Source organism: Nipponia nippon, unplaced genomic scaffold (genome assembly GCF_047370975.1).
Source record: "Nipponia nippon isolate SJK-2023a ecotype South Korea unplaced genomic scaffold, ASM4737097v1 scaffold_4, whole genome shotgun sequence".
Lineage (NCBI taxonomy): Eukaryota > Metazoa > Chordata > Aves > Pelecaniformes > Threskiornithidae > Nipponia > Nipponia nippon.
In genome coordinates, this window is record NW_028262358.1 from 3,076,022 (window position 1) to 3,101,175 (window position 25,154).

The 25,154-nt window shown below is 40.9% G+C and overlaps 1 protein-coding gene across 6 annotated transcripts in view; it reads left to right on the plus strand.

The window, feature by feature from the left end:
- The window catches only part of VRK2 (VRK serine/threonine kinase 2), a 47,276-nt gene that overhangs the window by 20,787 nt on the left and 1,335 nt on the right, over positions 1-25,154 (plus strand). For 2 of the 6 annotated variants that reach the window (XM_087775549.1, XM_087775555.1), the window contains exons 8-13: positions 3,054-3,186; positions 13,282-13,402; positions 15,977-16,050; positions 17,878-18,050; positions 22,135-22,308; positions 22,650-22,826. In XM_087775549.1, the coding sequence (XP_087631675.1) occupies positions 3,054-3,186; positions 13,282-13,402; positions 15,977-16,050; positions 17,878-18,050; positions 22,135-22,308; positions 22,650-22,826 (852 nt within the window). Of the gene's footprint in view, positions 1-3,053; positions 3,187-8,277; positions 8,366-8,550; positions 8,654-13,281; positions 13,403-15,976; positions 16,051-17,877; positions 18,051-22,134; positions 22,309-22,649; positions 22,827-23,568; positions 23,664-25,154 lie in introns of all 6 variants that reach the window. The other 4 variants (XM_087775553.1, XM_087775552.1, XM_087775551.1 and 1 more) reach the window with 4 other exon arrangements.

A 25,154-nucleotide genomic window follows, 5' to 3' on the forward strand; every position in this document is an offset into this window, starting at 1 on the left:
TTCTGATAATGGTTGAGGCAAGGTTGTAACAGTGCATTGCTGGTTTTGTACAAGCTGAAGGGGATTGATTTTTGGTGGTGGCCAAGAGGCTTTGCCTTGAGAGGCTACCATCAGTTGCACGTTTGTGGAAAAAATCTGGAGTGACAGTTGTGGAAGTGCTTAGTGGCTCAGCTAGCAGTAAGCTGAACAGTGACACTCATGACCAACTTCTGGAGCAAACTGTGGCGCAGTCATAGATGTTGTTGCAATTGCATGTGAGTGCCTTCAAGAAGCGATTGCTTCTTGGTTTCCAGGTCTTGCCACCATCAGTCACGGCAGGATAACCTAAAGCTGCGTCTCACTTTTAGAGGGGTTTTTCAGTATAAATTTAAAACTGCTCTGCTGATGCTACTACTTGAAGGTATTTTAAGCAAATCTGTTGCTTAAAAATAGATTTTAGAGCACATAGTTACTGTGATTTATCTGTAGGATAACTAGTAACTTTTTTACATGGTTCAAGGTTGAATATTCATGGCTACTTTCTAGATGCCCTGTTGTTAAGATAGTTTGAAAGACCACCAAGGCTGGGCTGCCATATGGGAGTGTCTATCACATAAGCTAGCGTTCCCAGCCCAGACAGAACCAGAGAGCTGGCAGAGATGCTTTTTTTGTATTGTTTTTTCTAACAGTTAAAAATCTCATTTTAATATAAGCCATAGCCTGAATTTTTAAAGGTTGGAATCTGCTCTGTGTTTCATTTTATTGTATCTGGTCCACTGTACATGTCAGAAATCTATAGTTAAGCAAAATCCAAAATGTACCGCTTAGCCTGGTTAACAATACACCTTCTAGCCTACTCCTTCCCAGCTCACAAAGGATGCAGAAGACTCGCAAAACTTGATATTAGGGTAGTTTAAATTAGTTCCCTCACACTGACTGTGGGCGCAATTACGACAGGTACCAGAGCATCAGGAATACGCTGGAGAACGGACGCAGGAGAAAATCAAATCGGTCGACCCAACAAAGTTTATGCCTTGTCCCAGATTTTCTAAATGTGCCTACGGTCTTTAATCTTGTATCACAGTTTGTATAGTCTGTCAGGTGAAAAACATCATCGGTAATCTTAAAAGCCATCACCCTGCAGGAAACGAGTGCTGCATCGCAGCTTACACGCTCCAAATAAGCACAGATCCTGCAGCAGAAACAGTAAAACCAAGAGACCAGCCATCCTAGGATTTAAGCTGCCTGGAGCACAAACAGGAATCGGTAGTTCAACAGAATGCGCTAGAAAATAGCGCGTTAAGTTTTCTTGAGGGTTTTTTGTTTGTTTGTTTCTCCTCCACCAGGAGTGACATCATTAAATTAAAAGTGAGTGCCAGAAGAGTTTATTTTAGACTTTTATAGGATAAACTATTTTTTAGCTAAAGAGGAAACAAAACTAAGGTTCAAATGAGAAAGAGGTTTTCTTTGTAATATAATATGATTTAGTAGAAATGATCTCTATGTGCCTTTAGATGGTTTAGCTTTTGCCCCAGAGATCAGTTCCGTTGGCAATATAAGAGCAGTCTGTAGCATTTTTATTTTTTTAAGTGAAAGTACTATACTTGGATATTTATAAAAAACACAATTACCTAATGTGAGAACTGGTCAATGTAAGGGGCAAAGGCCAGGTGGGAGTGTGAAAATGACAGAGTGAGAAAATAACCTATGGGATATTGTGGGGCGGACAGATTGTGATTAAATTCTGGCTGCTTTCAACACGTTACTGCTTGTCAGCTGCACTGCAGTAACTGACCATGTGCATGTATTAAGTCCACCCCTGTTGGAGGGTAGAACATGTTAATCTGAACTTCATGGAGTGGACTTGTGCCCTTAATCTAAATTATGTGAGTGGCAGAATTGACACGGATGTAGTATTGTGTGCTGTGCCTGTAGAGAAATAGAGGTATAGGAGCCAGATGGCACGTTCGGGTTTGTCTTGACAGGCAGCAGCAGAACAGAAAGTAAAATTGAACTCTCCTGAGCTGTTCTGGTTTCAGCTTCAAATACCATCAAAAGTGAGCAAGACTAAGTTTAAAGTGAGTTAATACTTTCACAGTTAAGTCCCAAGAATATGGAAGTGCATCTCCCAGATACATCATTCAGAACTGCGGGGCTTCCTCGCTCTGGTTATTTAGGTAGCTACAGTGAAGCATCTTGGAAAAAAAAAAATCTCCTGTCCCACACAGAAGGGTAAATGTGGCAGAATGCATGACCTTGCTGCAATATACACAGTGGGGGCCCAAATGTTTTTCTCTTACACTGATTTTGCTCCATGGATTTGCTTCAGAGTAACTTAGAGTGAAGTCTGGCTCTGTGCCTTTGTAAAATTTGTTTTAAATTCAGGAGTGATTTACTCAGAGTGCTTTCAGGGTTGGGGGGGGGGGGGCTAGTTTGTTTTGCTTTGTTTTATCTTATGCTTTCTGTTTAAATAGTTGTTGCCAGTATGAAGTTACTGGCATAACTGGCAATGAAGACATTGACAAAGATGAGACTGCAGTCAGGCTAATGCCCAGCAGCCCTGTGGTCACGGCCCCTGTTAGTGCTGGAGCTCTGTGTCCAGTCCAGCTGGGGAAAGCTGCTGCCTCTCGCTTCCTCTGGCTTTTAAATTGCACTGCTGTTATGAAATGGCACAGTCTCAGCTGATGGAAAATTTGAACAGGGGCGCGTATGTGCCTGTTTAAGTAAAGAGAGGAAGGGGTCCCATAAGCAACGTGAGGATACATAAAAGGCATATTGCAGTTTATGATGTCTGGATGCCCACCTGGAGAGGAGAAAGCTTAGGAACAAAATAAAAAGACTGAAATTCTGTTCGACTCTGAAATAAGATAAGAGTATAGTAGTGGAAGGATTTAAATGGGGAGGGCAGCTGTTATGGCCCCCAGTTGTACATATTTTATCCTGAGGCACCATTTGGTTTAATAAAATTTAGATCTAAGGCTGTCCTTAACCTATCAGTTTCTTAAGACTTAATTATAAAGGTTATACTTTCAAAGGACAAAAGCATTATTCATTTGTCTGTTCATGTCTTCCAGGTTTATCTTGCAGATTATGGACTTTCCTACAGATATTGTCCCAATGGGAACCACAAACAGTATCAGGAAAATCCTAGGAAGGGCCATAATGGGACAATAGAGTTTACCAGCGTAGATGCCCACAAGGGAGTAGGTAGGTTTCTTTTTTTTATTTCAGAGAAGTGATTACAGAATGAGTAATCAGGCTGTGTGAGCTGATGTATACAATAGAAGTTGTCTTGGGGATTGCTCAGGGTTGATCAGACCCTTGTGTGGTGACCTCTTCTTGTACCTGGGAACACTTTGCCGGGACTGGTGGAGGAAGGGGGGCAGCACAATTAAAACTGAAAGGCTGCTGCACGTATGGTACTGGAAGGCGGACCAAGACACCCTAAGAAGAGCTTGCCATTAAACTTAATTGGTTTATGTTGGGAGTACTGGTTTGTGTTTGCTATACTCTGTAGAGGCAGAGGCAATATTTGCTCATGTTGCATTGTCAAAGAAAAATGTTTCGCGTCTGCACTGTCCTTTAGGGAGAGCTGTGTCTGTGTGTCACCATCTGTGTTATGAGAGGATATTTCAAGATGACATTCCTTCTGCAAGGAGAAAAACCTTTTTTGAAGCCATAAAGTGTTAACTTTTTGAAATCTTTTTCCAGTAGCCTTTCATATATCTTACTTATTTAAACTCACTTTGATGGTATTGGAAACACATTTGCAGGTAAATTACATACATAGTCCTTTTATTGGATATTGATTGTACTGCCTTGCATTCCAAGGCAGACTTAATTCAACAATTCCCTAATTAGTTAAAGTCATAACCTATGTCTTGTATTCATTTACCATTAATTAAACCTTAGCTGTTTATTACACTGCAGTCCAAATCCAATAGCAGACCCATAGAGCCATGGAAAAGGGAATGGGAGGTCAATATCGAAAATATATGGTGCGAAGTCCCACTGATGGCTGCATTGTTCACAATCAATATGGTCAATGCAACACAACTTTCTTAGTTGCTATGTCAGCAAGACAAAAAGTCAATTCTAATGTTATGCTAGCGAAAAAAATGGTGATTATTGAAAAACTTTGACTCTTGCTACGAAACAGTGTTTTTGTTAACTTTTCTTTCCCCTATTCCCCCCCTCACCCCCAAGATCATCTAAAAATAAAGGAATGGTTTTCTGCTGCCAGCTTTGCTAGGATCATCGTGTCGCAAGTGATAACTGTAGAAATTTGTGCTTGTTAATAGCTGCTGAACTGTTACCTTAAACTAATACTTTCTAACGAGTTTTAGTTGGCACAAACAACTGTATATTATTGCTTTTTCTATTAAAAGGACCATTGACCATGTAATGTAGAGGGTCTTGATAATTTGCCGGCGCTGTTAAAACCTGCAATCGTTTAACTCTGGTCATTAGAAAAAATGAAATAGGACTGTCAAGTATTTGCTGCTAAGACAATTGCACAATTTCACCTGCTCAAAAATATTTTGCGGTGAAGAGGGCATCTGTTTCAGACTCTTCTAGCCCTCCCAAGCATACGGTGCATTTTCTGGAGATCTGACTCTGGCTGTTTTTCCTGGTAGTGTGAGCGATGTGGCTGTGCACTAGTATTTGATGTGGATGCTGTTTGAAGAATAGGTGGAAGCCGGAGTACGTGGGACTTGGCAGTTGGATAGTTACAGCAGGTAGTTTGTCTAGCGGACAGGTGTCTGTTGATGGGTACGTGATTACAGGACAGATAATTCCTTTTATCTGAAAGAGTAGGGAAAGTTTACAGACTTGGGTGGCAAAGGGTGTGCACGTGCAAGTGTGAGTTAAGTTGTTGTCTTTTGCAATCTGTGGGTTAGATTACCCCCTCAAGTAGCTAAAGCCACGATGGAATTGGTGAAAAGCAGAGGACTCCTGAAAACAAAGTATTCCGAAAGATAGCTTGAGGGACCATCTTACACTTAAAAATTTTTTGCTTGTTAATAGCTGCAAACAGAAAATCTGCCAGAAGGCCCCGCAGAACCTGATGTGATATCTGATATATTGCAGAGAATCCAAACCATTCACACTGAATGTCTCAGCTCTGACCTTGTAACAGTTGGAATCCTTTAAGATCAAATTACCAGAGGTTCCCATTGGCAGCAGGTCTCTCAACATCCCAGGGAAAATTTGCGTCTGCAGTGACTTCTGTCAGAGATTGCACGGGTCCGGATGGCAGAACACAGCGACTGGTTTCCCTCATCTCTTGTTGTGAGGTTTAGAGTTTCGGGGATGTTTCAGAATACTAAAAAACTTCCAACAGTTGGGGCAAAGGGCTTCTTTGCTCAACAATCTCCTGTACTCCCGACTCATGATGGAGTCTCAGCGCAGTCTCGTGTACCAAGTGAGGTGGGGTGCTCTTCTGGAAAGTGTTTAAAGACTGTTTCACCATTGGCAAATTAAAGCTGCATAGATAGCCTTCGTTCTGGTGTTACCCCGTTTTTCAGGGTAGAATGTTTATTTCAATGCTTTTGGAATACAGTTCCAATTTTTAAATGTTATTTTGTATAAATGAGATCACTTCCAGAGGGCATTTCCTGAGTGTATGTAGCAACATAAATATATCTCAAACCTCAAACCCCCTGAATAGTACCAGTTGCTGTATTGAGCTAGACAAATGAGAACATTTTGACTTGCTCTGCTTTTATTCCTAAAGCACCTACCTGAAGATATACAGCAGTTTGAGGTACATGCTGAAACTTGAAACAAAATTCTGAATTTGTTGCTTTCAAAAGTGCCTCTTGGCAATGCTTAAAGCTGATAACCTCCTTGCATAAAGCCAATCAAATGCAACCGCTTCCCACTAATTCAGATCAACACTGGTGTTTCCCTAGTTGAATCGAGAGATTAAGCCAGCTGCCTGCCTATTTATTCCCCAAGCTCTCTGTGGAGTTCTTCAGGTTACGCAGCCCACTGAGATCCAGAAAGTTTCCTGTCAGCGGCCACTGCATGGGAACACTTTTGCGTGGTAGAATTAGTCCATGTTCTTCTGACAGCCTCTGGTAAGGGCCGAGTTGGACCTGTAGCTCTCGTGGCAGCTGATGACGAATTGCCGCCTTCAAACAAGTTACTTCAGCGCATGCCAGTGTACACTGGCGGTGCCGGCGGCTTTGGCTTTGTGCTGGAACTGAAGAGGAATTCCCCCTGAGCTGGGAAAGGCTGGGAGCAGCTGCCCTGCCTCGTATCTCGGCTCTTCACGCCGGTTTTGTCTTCAGTTTTGCACGGCTCACCTGTGCTCTGCCCAGTGTGTGTCGGCCCCACAGGCTGGCTCTTCTGTGCTGCGGTGCTGCTTGGGGGCTTCCAGACTTGTAGCGTGTTTGCAAGCATTCACCGCAGCCTCACTTACATACCCTGTCTGTGTCTGGAGTTCACCTTGAACGAAGTCAGGGCCCAAGTTGGGCTTTGCCACAGGATCTGGCCCACACCATCAGCACTCCTGTATTTGGTGGCTGGATCTCATTGTGACCAGCATGTGGGGGTTTTTAAATTTAAACCCTTTTTATTTTGATGCAAATTTCATATGGCAGAACTGCATTGTTAGTTTTAGCGTAATATTTGAGTGTATTCATTGTATTCATTTTTAAAGACCACACTGTATAAACAGTATTACCTTTTTGTTTGTTGATTGATAATTAAAGAGAATTGTATCTGCACCCAGTGTACATTTAAAAAATAGTTACATAGTTAGTGTTAAAAAGTAATATTTGGATCAATGCCTCCTATGGATTTTTGTAGATTTTCTACTCACTGAGGCACGCAGTCAATACCTAATTTCTCTGGAGATATACTGCGCTTAACATATTGAGTTTTTTTTAAATACTCCAGTCCTGTGCATTGAGTACGTAAGACCAGTTTTAATTTGCTATCATTGATGAACATGAGTATGAACTGTCTGTGTTGAATTCCCTCCAGCAGGTATTTGTGTTTGCCATAGCTTTCAAGATGACTGTCCTCCTCCTTTTAATGTTTCACAGTAACTATTAGCAGTTTTGCCATCTCTCGCATTGGGCAGAGGGCCTGCTAAAATCCTCGCAGGACTTATATCTACTTCTGGAATAGTAAAAGCTGCTTAAGACAGCAGCGATGACTTTTGACAAGCGTAAGGATAAGTAGAATGGCTGATGACGTTTGCCTCAATTAGGTCCACAGGTTGTCACTTTTCTGTAGCTGGTGAATATGGTTTGTCTGAGCTGGTTTCATCGAGCAAAAGTGTGTTTGTTTATTTTCATCTGCTGTGTTGGGGAAGGCGGCTGCAGCTGTGTTTGATGCCAGATTTTAGCCAGTTCTTTGTGCCCCTCATACTGGGTTATTGCAACACGTGCTCCTTGAGGTCCGTCCAAATGCTGGTACACGTGTTTGTACAGGGCAACGCAGGCGTCGCGCTGATTGTAGGGAAAGCTCTGCAGTTCTTGTTCTTATTTTCCCTACTGGTCTGACAGAACCGTTGCTGTTTGATATTAAAAACGTAGCTCGACACTTGTCCATTTTCCCTTTTCTTTTACGTGTAGGGGTTGACTGGAATATATGCAGGGTTCATTTTGCGAGGAAGGATGTGCAAGAATAAACACCTATGCCTGGAAACATATTCTTTCTGAGCCTGCGTGGCTTCCAGAGAACAGAGCTCTAAATGGCTCTGGATCAAGAGGTTTATTTGGCATCTGTCCATGTATAGTTAGGAGTCAGAGGGAGCCTGCTGGATTTTTTTGTCGGTTAAATGAATTATTGATTTGCTGCAGTTTGGTATGTGTTTCCCAAAGACTGTGTGCAGGACAAACTGTAAATCCTAAAAATAAAAGGAAAATATAACCGGTCTGGCGAAAAATGGGTGGAATTTTGCAGTGTGAAATAAATAAAAAGATGTTTTCGTTTCTGAGTGTTGGATTAGAAATGTGTGCCCAGCAGAAGAGGGAGCATTTGTAGGAGGTCATTGTAAGCGAAAAAAGAGTCAGGCTTTAGCAAGGAGAAGATTGAATAGGTTCCTGTAACCACCTCTGTAAGCTTATTCTGTCCTGCCAAGAATGTCCAGAAGCAGCAAAATAAGATGATGAGCATCACAACTTTCTAGCACGACTGATGAGTGTGGCTGGGAATTGGCTGTTCAATTTTGGCTCTCGTTCTCTACACCAGGAATTCAAAAAGTTAGTGAATCTCGCAGCTGCTTGTCAGCCCCTTACCTTTGTGATTTTTTATTTTTTTTTTTTTTTTTCTGCCACACAGATGTGAAAGAAGAGTAAAACTTCCTGTCCCCACTCTCCTGCCACACGTTCTCCTTACTGCAAGCTTGGAACCTTTTACTTTCAACCAGGTACCTGCACCTCTTGCCACCACCATTTTATCTCCCACTCAGATCTTGTGGTGAGGTTCCCTTGCATCTTCCAACCTGCCCACTACCTAAACTTCTCCCCACCAAATCAGGACCCCGGCCCTCTTCCTTTTAGCACATCCCATTCCACCAGTCCTGATGATTATTCACTCTCTGTCCATGTTTAGGGGAGAATCCTGCTGCTGGCTGCACTCTTCTATTATGGATGCAGCAGAGCAAGTGCAAAGCAAGGAGGCTCTGCAGTTAGATCCTGCTGGTCAGTGGACACGGGTAACTGCTTTTTTGGGGGTTGCTGTGCACATGTCTGCATGTTAGGCTGTTGTGGTTGTCCAGGACAGCTCTGCTATTTGAAGAGGTTTGAGAATCACGGTTTGGGAACTTCTGGTCTGCAAGACCTGCTGGCTCACAGTGTGCTCATGAGCTTGGCCACGGCAGGACAGCACCAGTAGTGTCGCTGCTTTTGTGGGTCTTGAAGCGAGTTATCTGACTACTGTGCTGGGTCTGCATCCCGTGACTGACAGGACAGTGCTGATGTACGGAGTGGTTCCCAGCTTTGATGCTGCCTTTGAGAGGACGTGAGGCCTCAGGACTGTGAGGCTGATATTGTCAGCACGGCACTTCTGTGACCCAAGGCGAGGTCAGTGCTGGGGAGTCACGGTTGTATCCTCCCTGTGAACAACTGCGGGAGCTCCTGCCAGCTCTGCAGCAGGTTTCGTGCCGATCAGCCGTATGACCAGTTCAACGTACAGCTGTAGGATCCGAGTTTAGGAGAGAGACCATAGCTGGCACAGGAGAAGTAGCTCATTGCCATGTCCCAGACTGAGTTCTCTGGAAGAGCTGTAGTCCCATTGTGGTGACACCATGTTTGCACTGGATTTATTTCTCTTTCCAGCATTCCGTGGTGGTGGTTATTGTCAGTGAGTGCTTCAGCAACGTGCCAAGCTAACAGTGCAGAACTGTACATGAGGGGAGGAGAGATCGTTCCAAGCCCCTGCTGGCAGTTGCCCTGCCTGAGACTGGATAACTCTACAGAATGGCCTCCGAGCAGTAAAATTTATCGAACTTTCACAATTTAACTATATTTATCTAACCTTTTCCCTGTAGCCACCCACTCTATTCAGTTAGTCGCTATCCTGCTGCAGTGAACTCCTCAGACTGACCAGTACCTCGGGGAAGCAATACTTCGTTATTAGCTTTTGTTGGTCGTCTTCTTTCTCCTGCCCCTAATATAGGCCCTGGTTTTTGACAAGTCTTGTATTTGTCTGTTTTTTTAATCATCTCAACCTTGAGTTAAAAGTTATATCGCTTTTAGTTTATTTATTAAAATATTATGGTGATACATGTATTTTTAACATAATTATATTTCTCCATGGTCATGTTAACACTCCTTTCCTTTATGGGCTTTTGGATTAATGGCTATGGTATGAGTTATATTTGTTTGTGAATTAACATGAATTTGTATGCTGTAATGCCAGTGAGAATTGGAGGTTCCGCTGCATGTAGATGCAATATGAGCAACTAAAATGATCCTTTTTATGAAAAGCTTCCAATCTAAAGAAACACTAATGGTCAAATTATAATGTAACAGTGCTAATTAAAAATAATAGAAGAACATTTCATCTGTCACTCGTTAGCCTCCTAGATCTTTACAAAAGGCTTGAGAAAGTTAGCTTAATAAGAGCCATAGAGGAAAACTCCCATTTTGACATGGGTTTCAGGTGAGTTCTTGGGAGCAGTGTAGTTTTGAGAGCATGCTGTGGCTAGTGTGATATCATTTATCATCTATTTTGAAATAGTAATCTGAATATAAATAAGGGCTCAAATAGCTGCCAAATCCTGTATACAGAGATACATAATATATTTTCTTCTCAGGGTGAATTGCTTCAGTTATGTTATTCTGAGTTATCGTTTGTACCCTGTGCCTGCATGTTGAGTATATGTTTGTGGTGTACATAAAACTTCTTATGGCCTGACTCCGATTTCATTGACATGGTTGTTAATTCATTAACTTCAGTGGAGTTATTCCTGATTTATCTTGGCAGGAATGAGGATAGAATCAGGCCTTAAATCTTCAAATTAAAAAATTAACCTATAAAAATATTGTGAAATAAAATATCGCCAACATGTTCCCATTAAGTAGTATTTCATATGAGACTAAAATAATAATAAAAAAATGCCTGGTTAATAGAAAAGCAGAAATCAAATATCTATTAAAAAAGAAAGAAAAAAGAACCAGCAAGTTTTTAGTCTAGAGAGAAGTAAGAGAATTTGATTTATGTAAGTACTATTTTGAATGTATACTCTTGTAACAGTGACAAATTATCAAGCAGAATCGTTTGTATTTTTGCATGGCTATCACATTTAAAATGAAGCCAGATTGACTTCTCTCCGTCGATGTTTGTCAAGATTCTTGTAATCCCCAATCATATTAGCAGATTTATTTTTTCAAGTAAACATATAATTGAAATGTATGTATTACCGCTTTATTTGGGGTGAAAATCTAATTATTCCATTGTTCATAGATAATATTAATTCATTAAAGATTAGTTGGTTGAATACTTTTTTTATAAAGATCTAAATGATTTTAAAAGTTGAGGAAGTTAGCATCTCTGATACCGAGCTGACAAAGGAGCAGAGAAAAAGAACAAGCTAGTACAGTCAAATAATCAAACGTTGACATTTTCATGCGGTTCTATGAAAAACACGTGTAAATGTCTTCATGTAGTAACACCTGCAGTGACCTGGGAGATAAAGTGATACGTGAGTTTACCATCTCTCTGTAAAACATTTCCCCTTTTATTTTTTAGCTATGCGTGTCTTAAGTTACATGTACCTTCCCCCCCCTCCCCCCCCAGCTGACTACTGTGGCTTTCGGAAGGTATTAGTAAAGTCTTACTTGCAGCATCTCCCTGTTTGCGATGGCTTTGCCCCAGTGTTAGTCAGGAAATGGCTGGAAGATCTGCCTGTGAGAGAGAAGGTAATTAGTCACGGCCAAACTGTTAACTGTGAAGTAAACTTTACTCTCTGGGGACTGTTTTGTCAGAAAACGAGTTCTCTTAGGTTAGGTTCTGAAATCTAATTGACTTAGCATTATTTACAGTTGCATATCAATTAGCCCCTCAGTGGAAAAAAGTGGTCCATTGTAATTTTGACAATTTTTCTCAAAAGGCCACTTTCTGTAGCCCATCTTACACAAACAGGTGCCAGAAAAGCATTGTGTGAAAATTAGAGGATCTGCAATCAAAAATGCTGGCTTATATGGTTATAATCTGGAATTGCCATAATGGAAAAAGGAGTTGTGAACACATGTGTATGAATGGAATTGTTCCACAGTTAACAGGAGATTTATGGCTGAAGAAATCACTACAGAACAGCAAGTGGTAGAGATTGTGTTTTTATTTTAATATGAGAGCCAAGTCTTGCATTAGGACGTTGCTGAATCTAGTGCAGAAAATAAACGACACCCAAGGGATAGTGTAGCGTTCTGTTAGATTGAAGGGCCTTTAATAATCCCACAGTCTAATAGCAGTTAAGATAGAGAATGTATAAGAACTAATCTTCTGCTTTTACAATAATGTGTGTATGGTAACAAGAAACAGTTATGATGTGTTGGCACCGTAGCTTTTAGCAGATGACTTTTTAAATTAAAAGATAAGTTTGCTGAGTGACTTTCTGGAATTTATTTAATGAAGGCCCATAAAATACGATATCTGTTTACAGCTGGATTAACAGCACTATGCTCAACTACTAGTCTTTACGCTAGACAAAAAGTACTGAGCGAATCCGAGATCTTTCATTCCTGGAAAGTTCAAATTCATTTTGGAAAAGCATAAATTTAACTTCTACATCTGTCTGTCTTTAATCACAATTAATACTTTCTGGTTTTGCAGATTCCATGCGGTCTTGACTTGCGAACTATAGGCTGCAAGTCAAATGTGTACAAAGAAATATTGCAGCCGTCCTGCTTGTTCAGTTTTTTCAAGTTTGATTTCCTCTGAATAGCAGCAAGCGATAGCAATTCTATTAGTATTGCACTTTCCCCCCCCCCGCCGTCTTGCTCTTGGAAAAGTCAATCTATAGATTAACTTCAGTTATCTGTTTTTCTGCATAGAAGATGTTTGGGGACGGGGTTGATTTTTGATTTAACTGTATCTACTGTATATGTATTCTGGAGTTAGTGTATCTGTTTGGGGTGTGCAGGGTAAGAGTAAGTTATTCCTGAAATAACGTCCTTTTTGGAAGCAGTAGTGGTAAGTTTACCCAGGACTTGCTAAACAGCAAGTGTGTTTTACCTTGTGCTACAACTCTCTAAACAAACAGTTCATGGTACTTGTAAGCAGACAGCTTTGGTGTGTAAATGTACACTAGATGGCAGTTTTGTCATATCATCCAAGTTCAAATAGCTCTGTAGGAGAACAGGAAAGGCCATCAGTGTTTAGTCTGCACTCACAGGGTCCCTGCATGACCAATGTGGACCCCATGGACTTCCTGGAACATGTGTTAGCAATTTAGCAGCAGACATTTATTTCTTTGTTTTACTGCTTGGCTCTTTGAGAAAGTGTTGGTACTCAGTTATGGGCTGTCTGGATCATGTCAGAGGCCATGGGGATCAAGTCCATGTGACAGGCTAGACTGAGGAAGGATGAAGTTGGAGGAGGTGAGGAAACTGACCCTTACTTCAACAGTAACAAGTCACTGCCTGTCTGTGGACTGTGGCCAAATGCCGGGGCGTTTTAGGTCTAATACAGCTGAATAAACAAAACACTTTGCCCATTTGGCTTTTTCATATTTCATCAACACTAGTTCAATCAAAGTCTTTTCTATTTCCCAAGAAGAGGTTCTTATTCTTCATCTTTTTTTTTTTTTTTCCTCTTCCCCCCTCCCTCCCCACATTTTAGCCCCATCCAGACGAGGCGACCTTGAAATCCTTGGCTACTGCATGCTGCAATGGTTATGTGGGAAGCTACCCTGGGAACAGAACCTGAAGGACCCTGTAGCTGTCCAGACTGCGAAAACAAAGTAAAAATAAAACAACACGCACGTACACACGCGCATACGCGTACCACCCTAGAACCCTGCAATGTCCTCATCGCTTAACAGGTCTGAAAAAGACAGCTTTACATCCTGTAGACTAGCACCTTACGAGGAAGCTAAAACAATTTTCCTTGATTGAGAGATGTTAGAAGCAGTTAAAAACAAGAACTCTCTGTGCATGTATAGCCTCTTCCACATGTTTATGTATGTACTGCTGTGGAGAGACGATAAATTCAAATGCACAGTAGACAGTCATTTTGTCTGCTGTGTATTTTTTTTAATACTCTTTTTTTTAAAGAAAACATTTGTGAATTAGTGCAGGCCTTATTGCGTGTACAGAAGGTTGTTGTGTGTTTCCATTAAACTTTGTGGCTGCTTTGTAGACACCATAGTACAAACATCTCTTGGAAGTTTTTCCACATGTGCATTCAATTTATTTTCCTTTCTATATGATACTAGTTTTCCGATGTTTTTATGTAGGTTTTTAATGTTATGTAAGCCTACTGCCATCACAAACAATTAAATACCAAAATACTGAAGAACTTGATTAAAATCTTTCCTTTTTCCCAGCGTGATTCATTTAGAGCTTACTGAAGCAACAGAGTGCATTAGTGTTTTCTTTCTCTGCTTTCACAGTTGGGACTTGAGAGAGTTAATTGCATGTGGTACAGCGTAGCCTGTAGAAGGCTGTACAGAAGAGTAGTTACCCATAAATGTAACATCACAATTGGAGAAGGCAGCAAACTTTTAAGTAGGGCAAGTCACAACAGAGGTACACAATAGGGATAGCTGATCCACAGAAATCAATCTGCAAATTCAGTGTGGCATCTGCTCTCAACAGAGAAAAAGGTTAGCCTGCAGACTGTGGATAATACAGATTGCATCTGTAAATGTTGACATCGTATGTTATGTTTAATATTTCTCCTTTAGAAGTTCTGATCATTATACAACCCCCTACAAGGTAACACTTATACAATTCAATGTTAAATCAATTTAATCAATCGAGCTGCTTCAGTAATTCTTCCCTTGCGGTTAACCCTTAGATTGCTAGCGTTTTCACACGTCAAGCAAACAGACACTTAGAGGAAACGCATGGGAAATGATACAGATTCCATTTATCAGAAATAACTTATTAGTCTAATGAATTATGTTCTTGGTATTAGGTAACTTGCCCAGGTCGTCCCCTTTTATTTATCTCAATTTGCAGTGCCTATACTGTTTTCAAAGGCCAGAAATAGACATCCGGGTGTATCCAGTTGCTTATAAGTTCGTAAGTACATTAAGCAGCACAGGCGAATCACTTCTGAGCCTGCCAGTCCTTTGCTGCGAGTCTGTGTGATGGTGAGGAAGAAGGGGCTGGGCCTGGAAGGTGGGGTGCTGTGGAAAGGACCTCAAACTCTGGTGTTCACCAGTTGTTTCATCCTCTCATCCCTTCGCGACGAGTTCTTAGTCTTTCCTCCCAGTAACGCTGGGGCGATGAGGCAGCTGTGCCAAAGCTCTGGGCATTGGTATTGGGGATACTTAGGGATTGCTGCTGTATTTGAGTTTAGAAACGTTCATGCCATTCTGTAATTAGAGGAGAGGTTCCATTTGAATTGGAATTCAAGCTAGATTACAGGAAAATATTTATGTTTGAATGTTTCATTTCCCCAAAATTGAAACCCCTATTTCTGATACTAAACAACAGATTACTGAATTGAAGGCTATTAGCCTATGTACCCCAACTTTATGCGTTTGAGAACACATCGTGTTACTGATTGGTGGACCTTTATGTCTCCTTTAAACAAACGAACAAAAAAAGGGATCCCTTAACGGTAGTAACGGCCAGAGTGAACTAGCAGATTTCACTTACTCAGGGCAAGGGGGCTTGCCCTCAGCTGCAGGTTCCTACTGGTGCTAGGCGATCATCCTGGTTCATGCCTGCACAGAGATGAGAGCTGGTGTTACTTCATCCGTTTTTAGGGTATGATTGATTCTGAGCTCCATTGTCCTTTGCTATTTCTGTTTCTGGATGGGTAGAAAGTACATCTGTGGCCCTGCCCTTCAGTTTATGAAGTGCATGGGACTTAAGGTCATTTAACCTCCCTCTCCCCTTTTGTCCCTGCTGTGTCTGCTTGTAATTTTGACAGCCATCACCCAGCTGCCCGTGAGCTACATGGCAGAAAGAGCCTGATGCTAAATGACTGGTAGCAGACCAGAACTGCTTCTTAAATTCTGAAATACAAATATTAATCATTAAGTTGAAATCAGAACAAGCCATCTCAGCTCAAAGGTTTTTTCTTTTTCTTTCTAGAAAGCTTAAAACATCTGCAAAGAAAAACTTAATGTTAAAGTGCAGTCTTAGCTGTAAGCCTGGTCTTGCTGAAATCAGCAGTCTCCAAAGAGTTAAAAATATAGCTGGTAAGAGGAGATTTTGTTTTAAAAGCAGTACTGTGAATCACTAGCTATCCTGGAGGTCCACTCCCTTTGGAATTGAGACTTGCTGTCTTCCTAAATCCCAAATGAAGAATCACCTGCTCCAAAACCACATTAAATTGTTGCACTCTCGTGTTGTTTCAGACTTATGGATGAGCTCCCAGATTCAGTGATGGAATGGGATTCTTCTGGAAGCAGCTGTAGTAAGTGTGCTTGCAGTATGTACCATATAGCTCTTTAGTCTGCTACAAAAAATACTTAAACGTCTTAGTCTGATTGGGTGAAGCAGTATAAAAGTAGAAGTAACACAAATTTAACAAAGCCTTCAATTTAAAATCTTAAAAGTAATCGCTAAGCTTTGCACCCTAAGGTGGATGCCTTTGCTGGGCCTGAGTCCACACAGTATTACCTGGCTCCGGTCTTAGGGCAAACTATAGTGTGCGAGCAGAAGTCATCCTTGAATCAACCCCTTGAAATCAAGCCTGCGTGAACCACTCTCACGCTACCTATCCGACAGAAGAATTCAGCCCGCGATATCTGTATTTAGCTGATAACGCAGTAGTTATGTAACACTCATAGTTAGATTATATGTCACATTCATTAATTCAGGGTGCGATTTAATTGAACTAATATTTCTGACATCAGTGGGACTGGATCAGGCCCTTCGTGTACAAGCTTATTATATTTTAAATGTTTTTAGCTCAAAGGCTTGTTTACTGCAAGGGGCAAAGGTAAATTCCTGGATGCTGTCGAATGCTGGTCACTCTGCAATAAATGATTCTTGATGCTTACTGATACAGGATACTTAATGCTTTTATTGCAGGGACTCTTTTTTTTTTTTTTTTTCTTTTTGTTTTCCCTGCTGCTTTCCTATATTATCCCATAAAGAAGTACTAAGTCGATGATACAGACACAGAGGGCTAAATTTTCAACCCCAGTGTCTGGTAGTACAAAAATCTTGATCACTCTCATCTGTGATGTGTGCCATAGGGTGACATAAGGGATCTTATGTATCGTATGTAATCCAAGGTGTTAGGAAACAGGGACGATCTTAAAAACAGAAGTAGCTGTTGGTATGGAAATAGTAAGCAACTGTCTACAAAAGGTTTATTGCTTAGTATTCAGAGTTTGAAGAAGCAAATGAATGGACGGTTTGTCTTGTCGTGTGGTTCTTCCTTCACTGAAATACAAAAGTAACCCAGGGAAAACACCCACCTTCCTTCCAAGGCCAGTTATCTTATTTTTGATTTATTCGGTTATTTTTCATAACATTTCTGCATTTGAATTATCGGAATGCATCATATATTACATAAAATATATTCATGATGTGTATGCATATTTAGTAAATCTTTATGCCTGGGATTTTGCCAGATGCTAATATCTGGTGTAGTACTCCAGTTTTAGGATACACTTGGGTCTTCAATCGAAAGAAAAGTTTGATCCCCCCATATGTTTTTCCTAATAGCATTATTTCTGCCCATTCAGTGGTTTCCCTGTTTCTAGAACCACTCGATAATGATAGCAAAATAAAGCTGCTGTTAGACTGTTTTAGGATGTAATCTCAAAACCAATATTTGTCCAAGTATTAGAAGAAAAAAAAAAAAAAAAGTTCCTTTTTTCCAAAGCATTCAAAGTATAATATCTATGTAGACTAAAATATTGTTGTTGAGAGTAGTTAATATTTAAAGGGGTATTATGATCTATCCAATATAAAATACTTCTATTTTAAACAGAACTATCAATATTTGTTGATAAAGGATTTTGATTAGTTTTTATACTTAGATAGCTTTCGGTACTGTACGAATTAGTGTATGTGCAGAACAAGACAGAGCACTTAGGGGTTAGCTTGTTTATCCAAGTCTCTCTTTTCCTTTTCTCACCTGGAAAAGACAAGATATTGTCAGTTCTGTGTGTGGAGCGTGTCTTCAGCTGAAATTGTGTCATCTTGTTTGGCAATGGAGGATTGGCATCCATTTTGGAATTAAATTCTTTCTGAAGTTCTAGGTCTACACCAAGTGAAATTTACATTAAAATATGCTCCACAGGTGAAATATCCAAGTTTTTGGCATGCGTTTCTGGCTTAGCTTATGATGAAAAGCCAAAGTATCAAGTGCTCAAGAAAATCCTGCTGGATGGACTAGAGTCAAGTGGAACTCGCTACGACGGCCCTCTGGAATTTTCCGCTGCAGCATGCACGCGAAATCACAAAGTGTCAAAGGTAAGACAGACAGTTCTGGGATTATTTCTGACATCTCCTGCTTGATTGTTGCCTTTTCTTTTGTAGGAGAGGAAATAGTTTAAGATCTCAAAATGAGACTGACACAGCAGTTCTTTTGCCTTAAATACACCATGTTTGTTAGTTCCTGTTTCCCCTGGCTTTGCTAAAAAGTGGGATGTCAACCCTTAAGGAGGAAGAACTGTCATGAGTCCTTTTGACCTACAGCCTCTCACTTCAAAGCGGTAGGTCTGTGGAGAATGATTTACTTTCAGGATAATGGGGAAGTCAAGGACTTTGTTCACTAACATCTTGAAGACGAGCCTGAATGCCAGGTTTTTCCTTCGTTCCAGATTAAAAGCAAAGTTACCTTTATTAGTGAAAGCATTTAATTCATTTTCTCGCTTTCAAACCGTTCTTTGTCATTTGCCTTTATACTCCTGCAGCCACTAATGTGGAGGAGGTATTATTCTGGGATTTAAGCGTGTTATTGGTATGCAGTGCTATGTGGTGCACTAACACAGAATTTTAAAACTGACAGCTATCGTGTTGTATTTTCCTTTTGTGCTTTTAAGTCTGAAACTATACAGTTAATAAAACCCTGTTTTAATAAGTGGAGATTGAGGTAATTAGCAGTCTTACTGGACTTGCTGTGAAATGTCAGTCCCGTCGTACCTCTGCCTCAAAACTCCCCGCACGCAAAAGCCCCGTTTCTGTCTCTGATGCGTGCGCAATAAGGCAGGGTCAGGGTACCATTCATTTTTAATATTTCTGGTGAACTTTGGACCATCACAAGTGTACGTGAGCCAAGAATGCAGGATGCAAACTAATGTGACTGATAGGCTGCTAGATGAATGGTGATTCAAGTATCAGTGCACAGATGGTTCTGATTTGCTGAGTTTTGTAGCTGCTGCAACTGAAGACATAAAATATCCTTCTAGTCATAAATTAGCTCTTTGGAAGCAAAACCTTGGCACCAGAGCTTTACAACCTTCAATTAGTAGGGAAAGAAGTATTTGAATGACTGTGGTATTGACATCTGTAGGCCTGCATAGTAATCATTCCTAATAGAAGAGAATATCTGTTTGAGGGGGTTTTGCATGGCTAATTAACCACCAGTGAGAATATGTAATTTTTTCATGATCTCCTGATTGTCACCTTTCTCTCATGATACAATTACATTTTATTGTAGCAAGTGCCTCACAAACCAATTGTCAGCACTATTTACGTGTTATGGAAGGCAGAACAAAAGTTCATGTTTAATAAAAAGGCACTGGGTTTTGATCTTGGTAATTACAGATACTTATTTTAGCAATTTTATTGACTTTTCTGGTTTTATCACTTTTTTTTTTTAGCAAAACCAAAAGCTATTTCGGTGACAGTATTTCTCTTGCTACGATGGTGACCATTTAATCCTCACTAATTTGAGAAGCTTTTTTTTTTTTTTTTTTTTTTTTTTTTTTTTTACGTTTGTACTGTTTTCTGAACTTCATTGAAATATCCGATCGCTGTTAACTGATCTCCAGCTGATCCGGTTGGATCTCTGGTTCACAAGAGTCTTTGATTTCTTAGAGTCAGATATTGAATAGTAAATCTGTTTTCTTCTTATTGCCTGGCCTAAGACTTGACAGTATACTGGCATAAAAGATGATCCTGAACTTCCAGGCTGTAAAAGCTGCTGTAGCGCTCGCTATTTGCAAGTTCGCAACCCCACTGAAAAATCCATGAATGAGGAGTGTCAGTTATCACCACTCGTGTGCTGTAGGACGAGGCAGAATTGGTTTTGATGGCGAAGAATAAGATCAGAGAGAGAGCGTGCCTGCATATTACTGCGTCTTGGCACCTATCATCACTTTTTCAGAGGCATTTTTAATGTTGAGTGTCTTGCTCCTTGGAACAGTAAGAATGCTAGCACTGCTCCCACGAGCACCTCTTTTTCACTTGAGTGTGTTTCTTCAGCCAGTTCTGCTGCTTACGCGCGCAAGCTTCCTGTAACGTTCACCACAAAACAGCTGCAGAAAGGAAATTTCTAGGGTTATTCAAAGGACTTAAGGAGCACTTAAATATAAGTAGAGAGAGCAGATAACTGAACTTTCTTTAAATCTATTGCTATTTTCAGAAAATCCGATTTTTCAGTCTGTGGCTATCGGCTGTGGAGGATATTCAAGGCCTGGTGCGCTTTGGTGCTACAGTCCTGACAAAGTGTTCAGTGACAGGCAGGCACTTCCCACTGCATCTCTTCACGGCGCTGTCTGTAGTTATCCTAGGTCTGACTCTTTTCATCTCGGCCCTCTGCATTCCCTTTCCACCTCTCCTTTTATTCACCAAACACTTCACCCATTAAAGAGGCAACCTCGGAATAGTGGGAGCCACTACAAACAATCCACTGTCTCCTCACTTCTTGCTTATGAGCAGAATCTGACTCCCGATGACCTGTCTGATTCCACCTGTACCAGTTTGGTACACAGGAAAGAGGTGATCTTGGGCTAATTCCCTTCTGAAGACCAGTAAACACCCGTAAGTACCAATAAGGGGATCCTGTAACACCAGCTCCGTGAAGATGATGTGAAGAGGAATTGCTACAGGACGTGAATTTTAAGATGCAGCTCCCTGTAGAGTACACAAATCTAACCTTGAGGTGACATAAAAAGCCTAGCAGTGGCTACATCCTGGTTCTTTGTTTCAATTGCACACCAAACATAGGTGATAAAATATTAACTCCGTTAATTCTCAAATTTGTTTACCACAGTTTTTGGCACTGGATAAATATTTTCAGCTTTTTCACCTAGAGTGAAAGCGCTAGCATTAGGGCCGAATGGAGTATGGGAAGGCCAGCTGACTACCTGCTAGATTTTGTAGCTTTCATATTAAAAAATAATTACATCGATACCAGCCTGTAGTTGTTAGTAGTGTGGAATATGGTAATTTGGGGGCATAAAATAAATATTTCACAAGTGCTGTAAGTCCTGTTTTGAAAGTGATGTAGTCATTTAAGGTACGTATACATTGTGAAGATACCAGAGTTAGCTGCCAAAACGTTCTCGCATGATGCAGCGTGGTGCCGTGATGCAGAGAAAACAGCACGGGCCTCTGCTTTCAGTAACCGTCAGCGTGGCACCGAGCCTCCCCTTGGTAACTCCATTTCCCAGGGCTACCTACAGTGTTTTCTCCTGGGGCAGGCTGTTTGAAACTAGCTCGAGTTGTTATTCAGAACAGATATGCCTTTATGTTTCTAAACATTAATAATTTTCTCAGAGCAGAACTATGGATTATATTCTTAAAAGGTGTTTTGGATTAAACAATATACGAAGTGCCTACTGGCACTTTCAACGGTATTTAGGTTGTGCAGTTTCTATCTCCTGTATGTATTTAATTTGCAGTATAAAAAAGCAGCCCATTATTTCTCTTTTAGCTGCTATATTCAGATACAGCTGCTGCATAGAGGACCATATGCAAACATTACAGTTACAGAGTTATTAGTGTGCCAGAAGTACCAAAGGCATGTGGCATACAGCCTGTGTTTTGGCTACATTTGTCTTCCAAGTTACACAAGCCAAAAACAGACATCATTTGATACTTAGTGCTTAGAGCAGCACTGGAAAAAACTTGCATTAACTCAAGCGACTATTCGCCGTGTAGTCCCCATTTACATTGTAGAAGACTGTAAAAGAATGCAAGACTTAACTCTTAAATTAGATTACCCGAGTCAGAAGACTTAGTGATTTTCTTACTTCAGAGAGGTTTGCATTTGACTCGAATCCAGTGATATGAAATGCACTCAGCTCTGCTTGTCCATGAAACAGCGGTGACTTACTGGCATCGTTCCCAATAAAGGTTACTAGTGAATGTTCGGAAATGTACAACTCAAGTTTATTTTATAGGGTACTTCCCAAATACAGCATCGCTCTAACTTTGTACTGTTTGAAGATGATGTTTATCGATAATTAAAATGCTGAAAACAATTATTTTGAGAGAGATGAAAGCTTACTGTCATTCTGTGTTCTTAGTACTGAAGGTAGAACATTTTTCTCTTTGAAATACCGACTTTTTTTTTTACTATACAGAATTGTTCACTGTACTTCAACAGGTTTGCTTACCAAAGCCTATGCCAAAACCAGTTCAGCAGAAGCAAAAAAAGATGGAAGGTGAAGAATACATCTGTCAGAACAAAGCCTGTGCTGGGGTAACAGGCAAACAACTCCACGATGAAGGAAAGCCAAGCAGATTAAACAGGATGCTTCACCAAACAGAGCCTCAGCAGGTGAGGATTTGGGCACCACGGTAAGGCATGGCATCTCCTGGGAGTCTGTCGGCTCTGATAGCTCCGTGTCCACCTTTTGGGGTGGGCAAGGAAGAGAAGTGCTTGGAAAAAGCCAGGAGCTATGTCATAAACTCCAGAAGTTGGCATATGCTTACTGGCTTGTCTTATTCCAAACATAAACCTCGAGAGTTTCTTGTAAGCCCAGGGAGTAAGTGCCACCAGGGCACTATCCCTCCCTCTCTCAACCCGGACAGGTCCAAGTACCAGAACGGTACCTGTGATAACTTTGGATGTTACTGAATTCTTTTCAGCATACAGAATTACTGTCTGTACATCAACAGGTTCACTTCCCGAAGCCTTCACCCAAACCAGCGCAACAGAAGCAGAACGACGTGAAAGAGGAAGACCGTGACTGCCTCAGCAGGCCCTGTGCTCGGGTAACACGCCGGCACTGCCAGCCTGAAGAGAAGCCGCTTAAATTTTGCGCTACGATTCAGGAGCCTGACCACCCACCAAAGGTGAGATTTTTGGTGTTACCTTAGAACAGTCATGGCACCCTGCAAAAGAAAGATCAGCTTTTCTAAAAATCAGAGTTTAGGGAAAAAAAAAAACACCACACCACCACAAACAAAGCCTAAACGAAATGTATGCAAACGAGATGTTTGGCACAAACACTAAAAGTTTGCGTGTAGTTGCTTGGTCACACTATTTTCAAGCTCCCACTCCAGTTTTTTCTATAGTTTGGTAGTAAAGCAGTGCACCGAGTACCGCGCCGGTGCGCAGATAAAAGTGTTGGGAAATGACAGTCTCCCTTCGTGGATCCTGTTGTTTTCTTGGTAGAAACTTACTTCAGTAGTTTTCTATGGAGCAGAAAACCTCGTAACGCTCTTAATTAAGTTCTTAAATTCTGACTTTTTAATCTGAGGATTTTAGTAGTTAACTAACCTCCAATATTATCGGTAATTACTGCATCAAAGGGTTGAATGAATGTGTTCAGTCTTACTCTTCAACTGTACATGAAAAAAATGGGTGAAAAAATTCATCAAGGTTTTAGTAAAAATAATGCAGAATAAAGTACATCTTAGTAAATCATACTGTGCTCCTTTGCTATGGAGTTTAAGTATATTTTAACAAAGATTCTACCCTGTTTGTTCCTTTCATATAGAAAAAAAACTTGTTAAACGAGGACAATTTCTGATAAGCACAAAAAGACAACTTTAAAGGTAGCTTTATTATTAATCCAAAATTCTTTGCTTTAAGCCGTCTGCTGATCACTGCCTGGAGACTCCGGTACAAGCTAGGAGAGCGAAGCAGAAAAAGCACAGCTGTACCTGAGAGCATCAGGCAGTAAAGTGGTGAGCAGAACAATTTCTGGAGATGCTTTGGCTGATAGCAAGGTAGACAGATTCTGCAAAGTCTCTGGAGTCCTGACACAGCAGTGACTCGAAGTAACAAATACGATTTTGTAATATGGAGATATTCCAGTGCTACTTCCTAGTCCTCAAATGTAAAATTTAAAAAGTATTAGCAAAAAAAAGGTAGTAAATCTCTCCCCCAAATCTCCTCCCTCCTGTGTATTTTGTATAAAAGCTACTGTAGTCCTAAGAAAGAAGTGGATATGGGAAGAGAGCCACGTTTAGGTTTCCAGCATGACGTAGGGGGGGAAAAAAGAGCTGGTGTGACCTCCCCTCTTTTCTTGAGCAGCAAGCACACAGTATGGGTTGTAGATCTTGGTACTGGAGAGTAACTGGGGGATCTGTGTTTCCCTCCTTTTCGCGGGAGGAAGGAAAAGTACATTTCTACAGGAATGGGACTAATGGCTGCTCTAGTATTTAGATGTATTTGTGTTTTGATTTAGTCTTTCTAAAGGAAAAGCCACTGCGTTCCCAAATTTCCAAAATGATGAATAATGCTGCATCTATGTAGAGTAGTTCTGTGGTACTCACTGAATCTTATGCGTAATAGGGGAGAGTTAAAATGCATGTCGGATCACATTTAAGATATTCAAATGAGAAACTGGAGAAGGAGAAAAAGGCAGGATTGTATTAGTTTCAATTTGCAGACTTCCTCTTAATTCCTTTCACATAACTTAGGAGCTCGGTAAAGGAAAGCTATACCGGAGATTTTAGGTTATGGAAATTCAGGAGGATTTTTCAGGCACAAAGCGGGAAAAGAAATAATGGTTTGTGCAGGAACCAGAGTGGCGAGAGGCTGGCAGGCGTTCTCCAGGGAGCAATTCCAGACACTTCGGTTAGGCAACTGCCTGGAGTAGTTAAGCGCAGGCACCTCACTCTAGCTTAGCCACTTAGGGGGGATGGCCGCCCTCTCGCCGTTCAGAGACCGTGCGGTTAAAGGTCTGAATACGGAACCTGGAGGGAAAGTTCCCTTTCTCCCTGCTTCAGCTCTTGGGGAAGCACATTCAGAAACATGTCACATAGCTGGGACAACGAAAGGAGTGGGTCTGCTTCGTGAGATGCTGCTCGAAAGCAGTTACAGTTTAGGTATAAATTAAACCGAGAACCATTTCTATGCTGAAAGGGGAACACCTGACTGAGAGGAGCAGGACAAGAAGGGTAGGACGCTTGTGAGAAACGGGACAGCTGACAAACTGGGAAAGAGAGAACGAGGAAGTAACGTCTAGAAAATAATATGGAAACAACAAAAAGCAGAGAAGAAAAAACATAGGAGCTGTCTTTAAGTTGGACATGATAATATCTTTCTATTAGATATTATCTTTCTGTTATCTACAGATAGATATCTCTTTCTATTATCTATAGATAATCTTCTAGATTATCTTTCTATTTCATTAAAAGAAGCGAAGCAGACATGTCTGTCACTAATTGGAA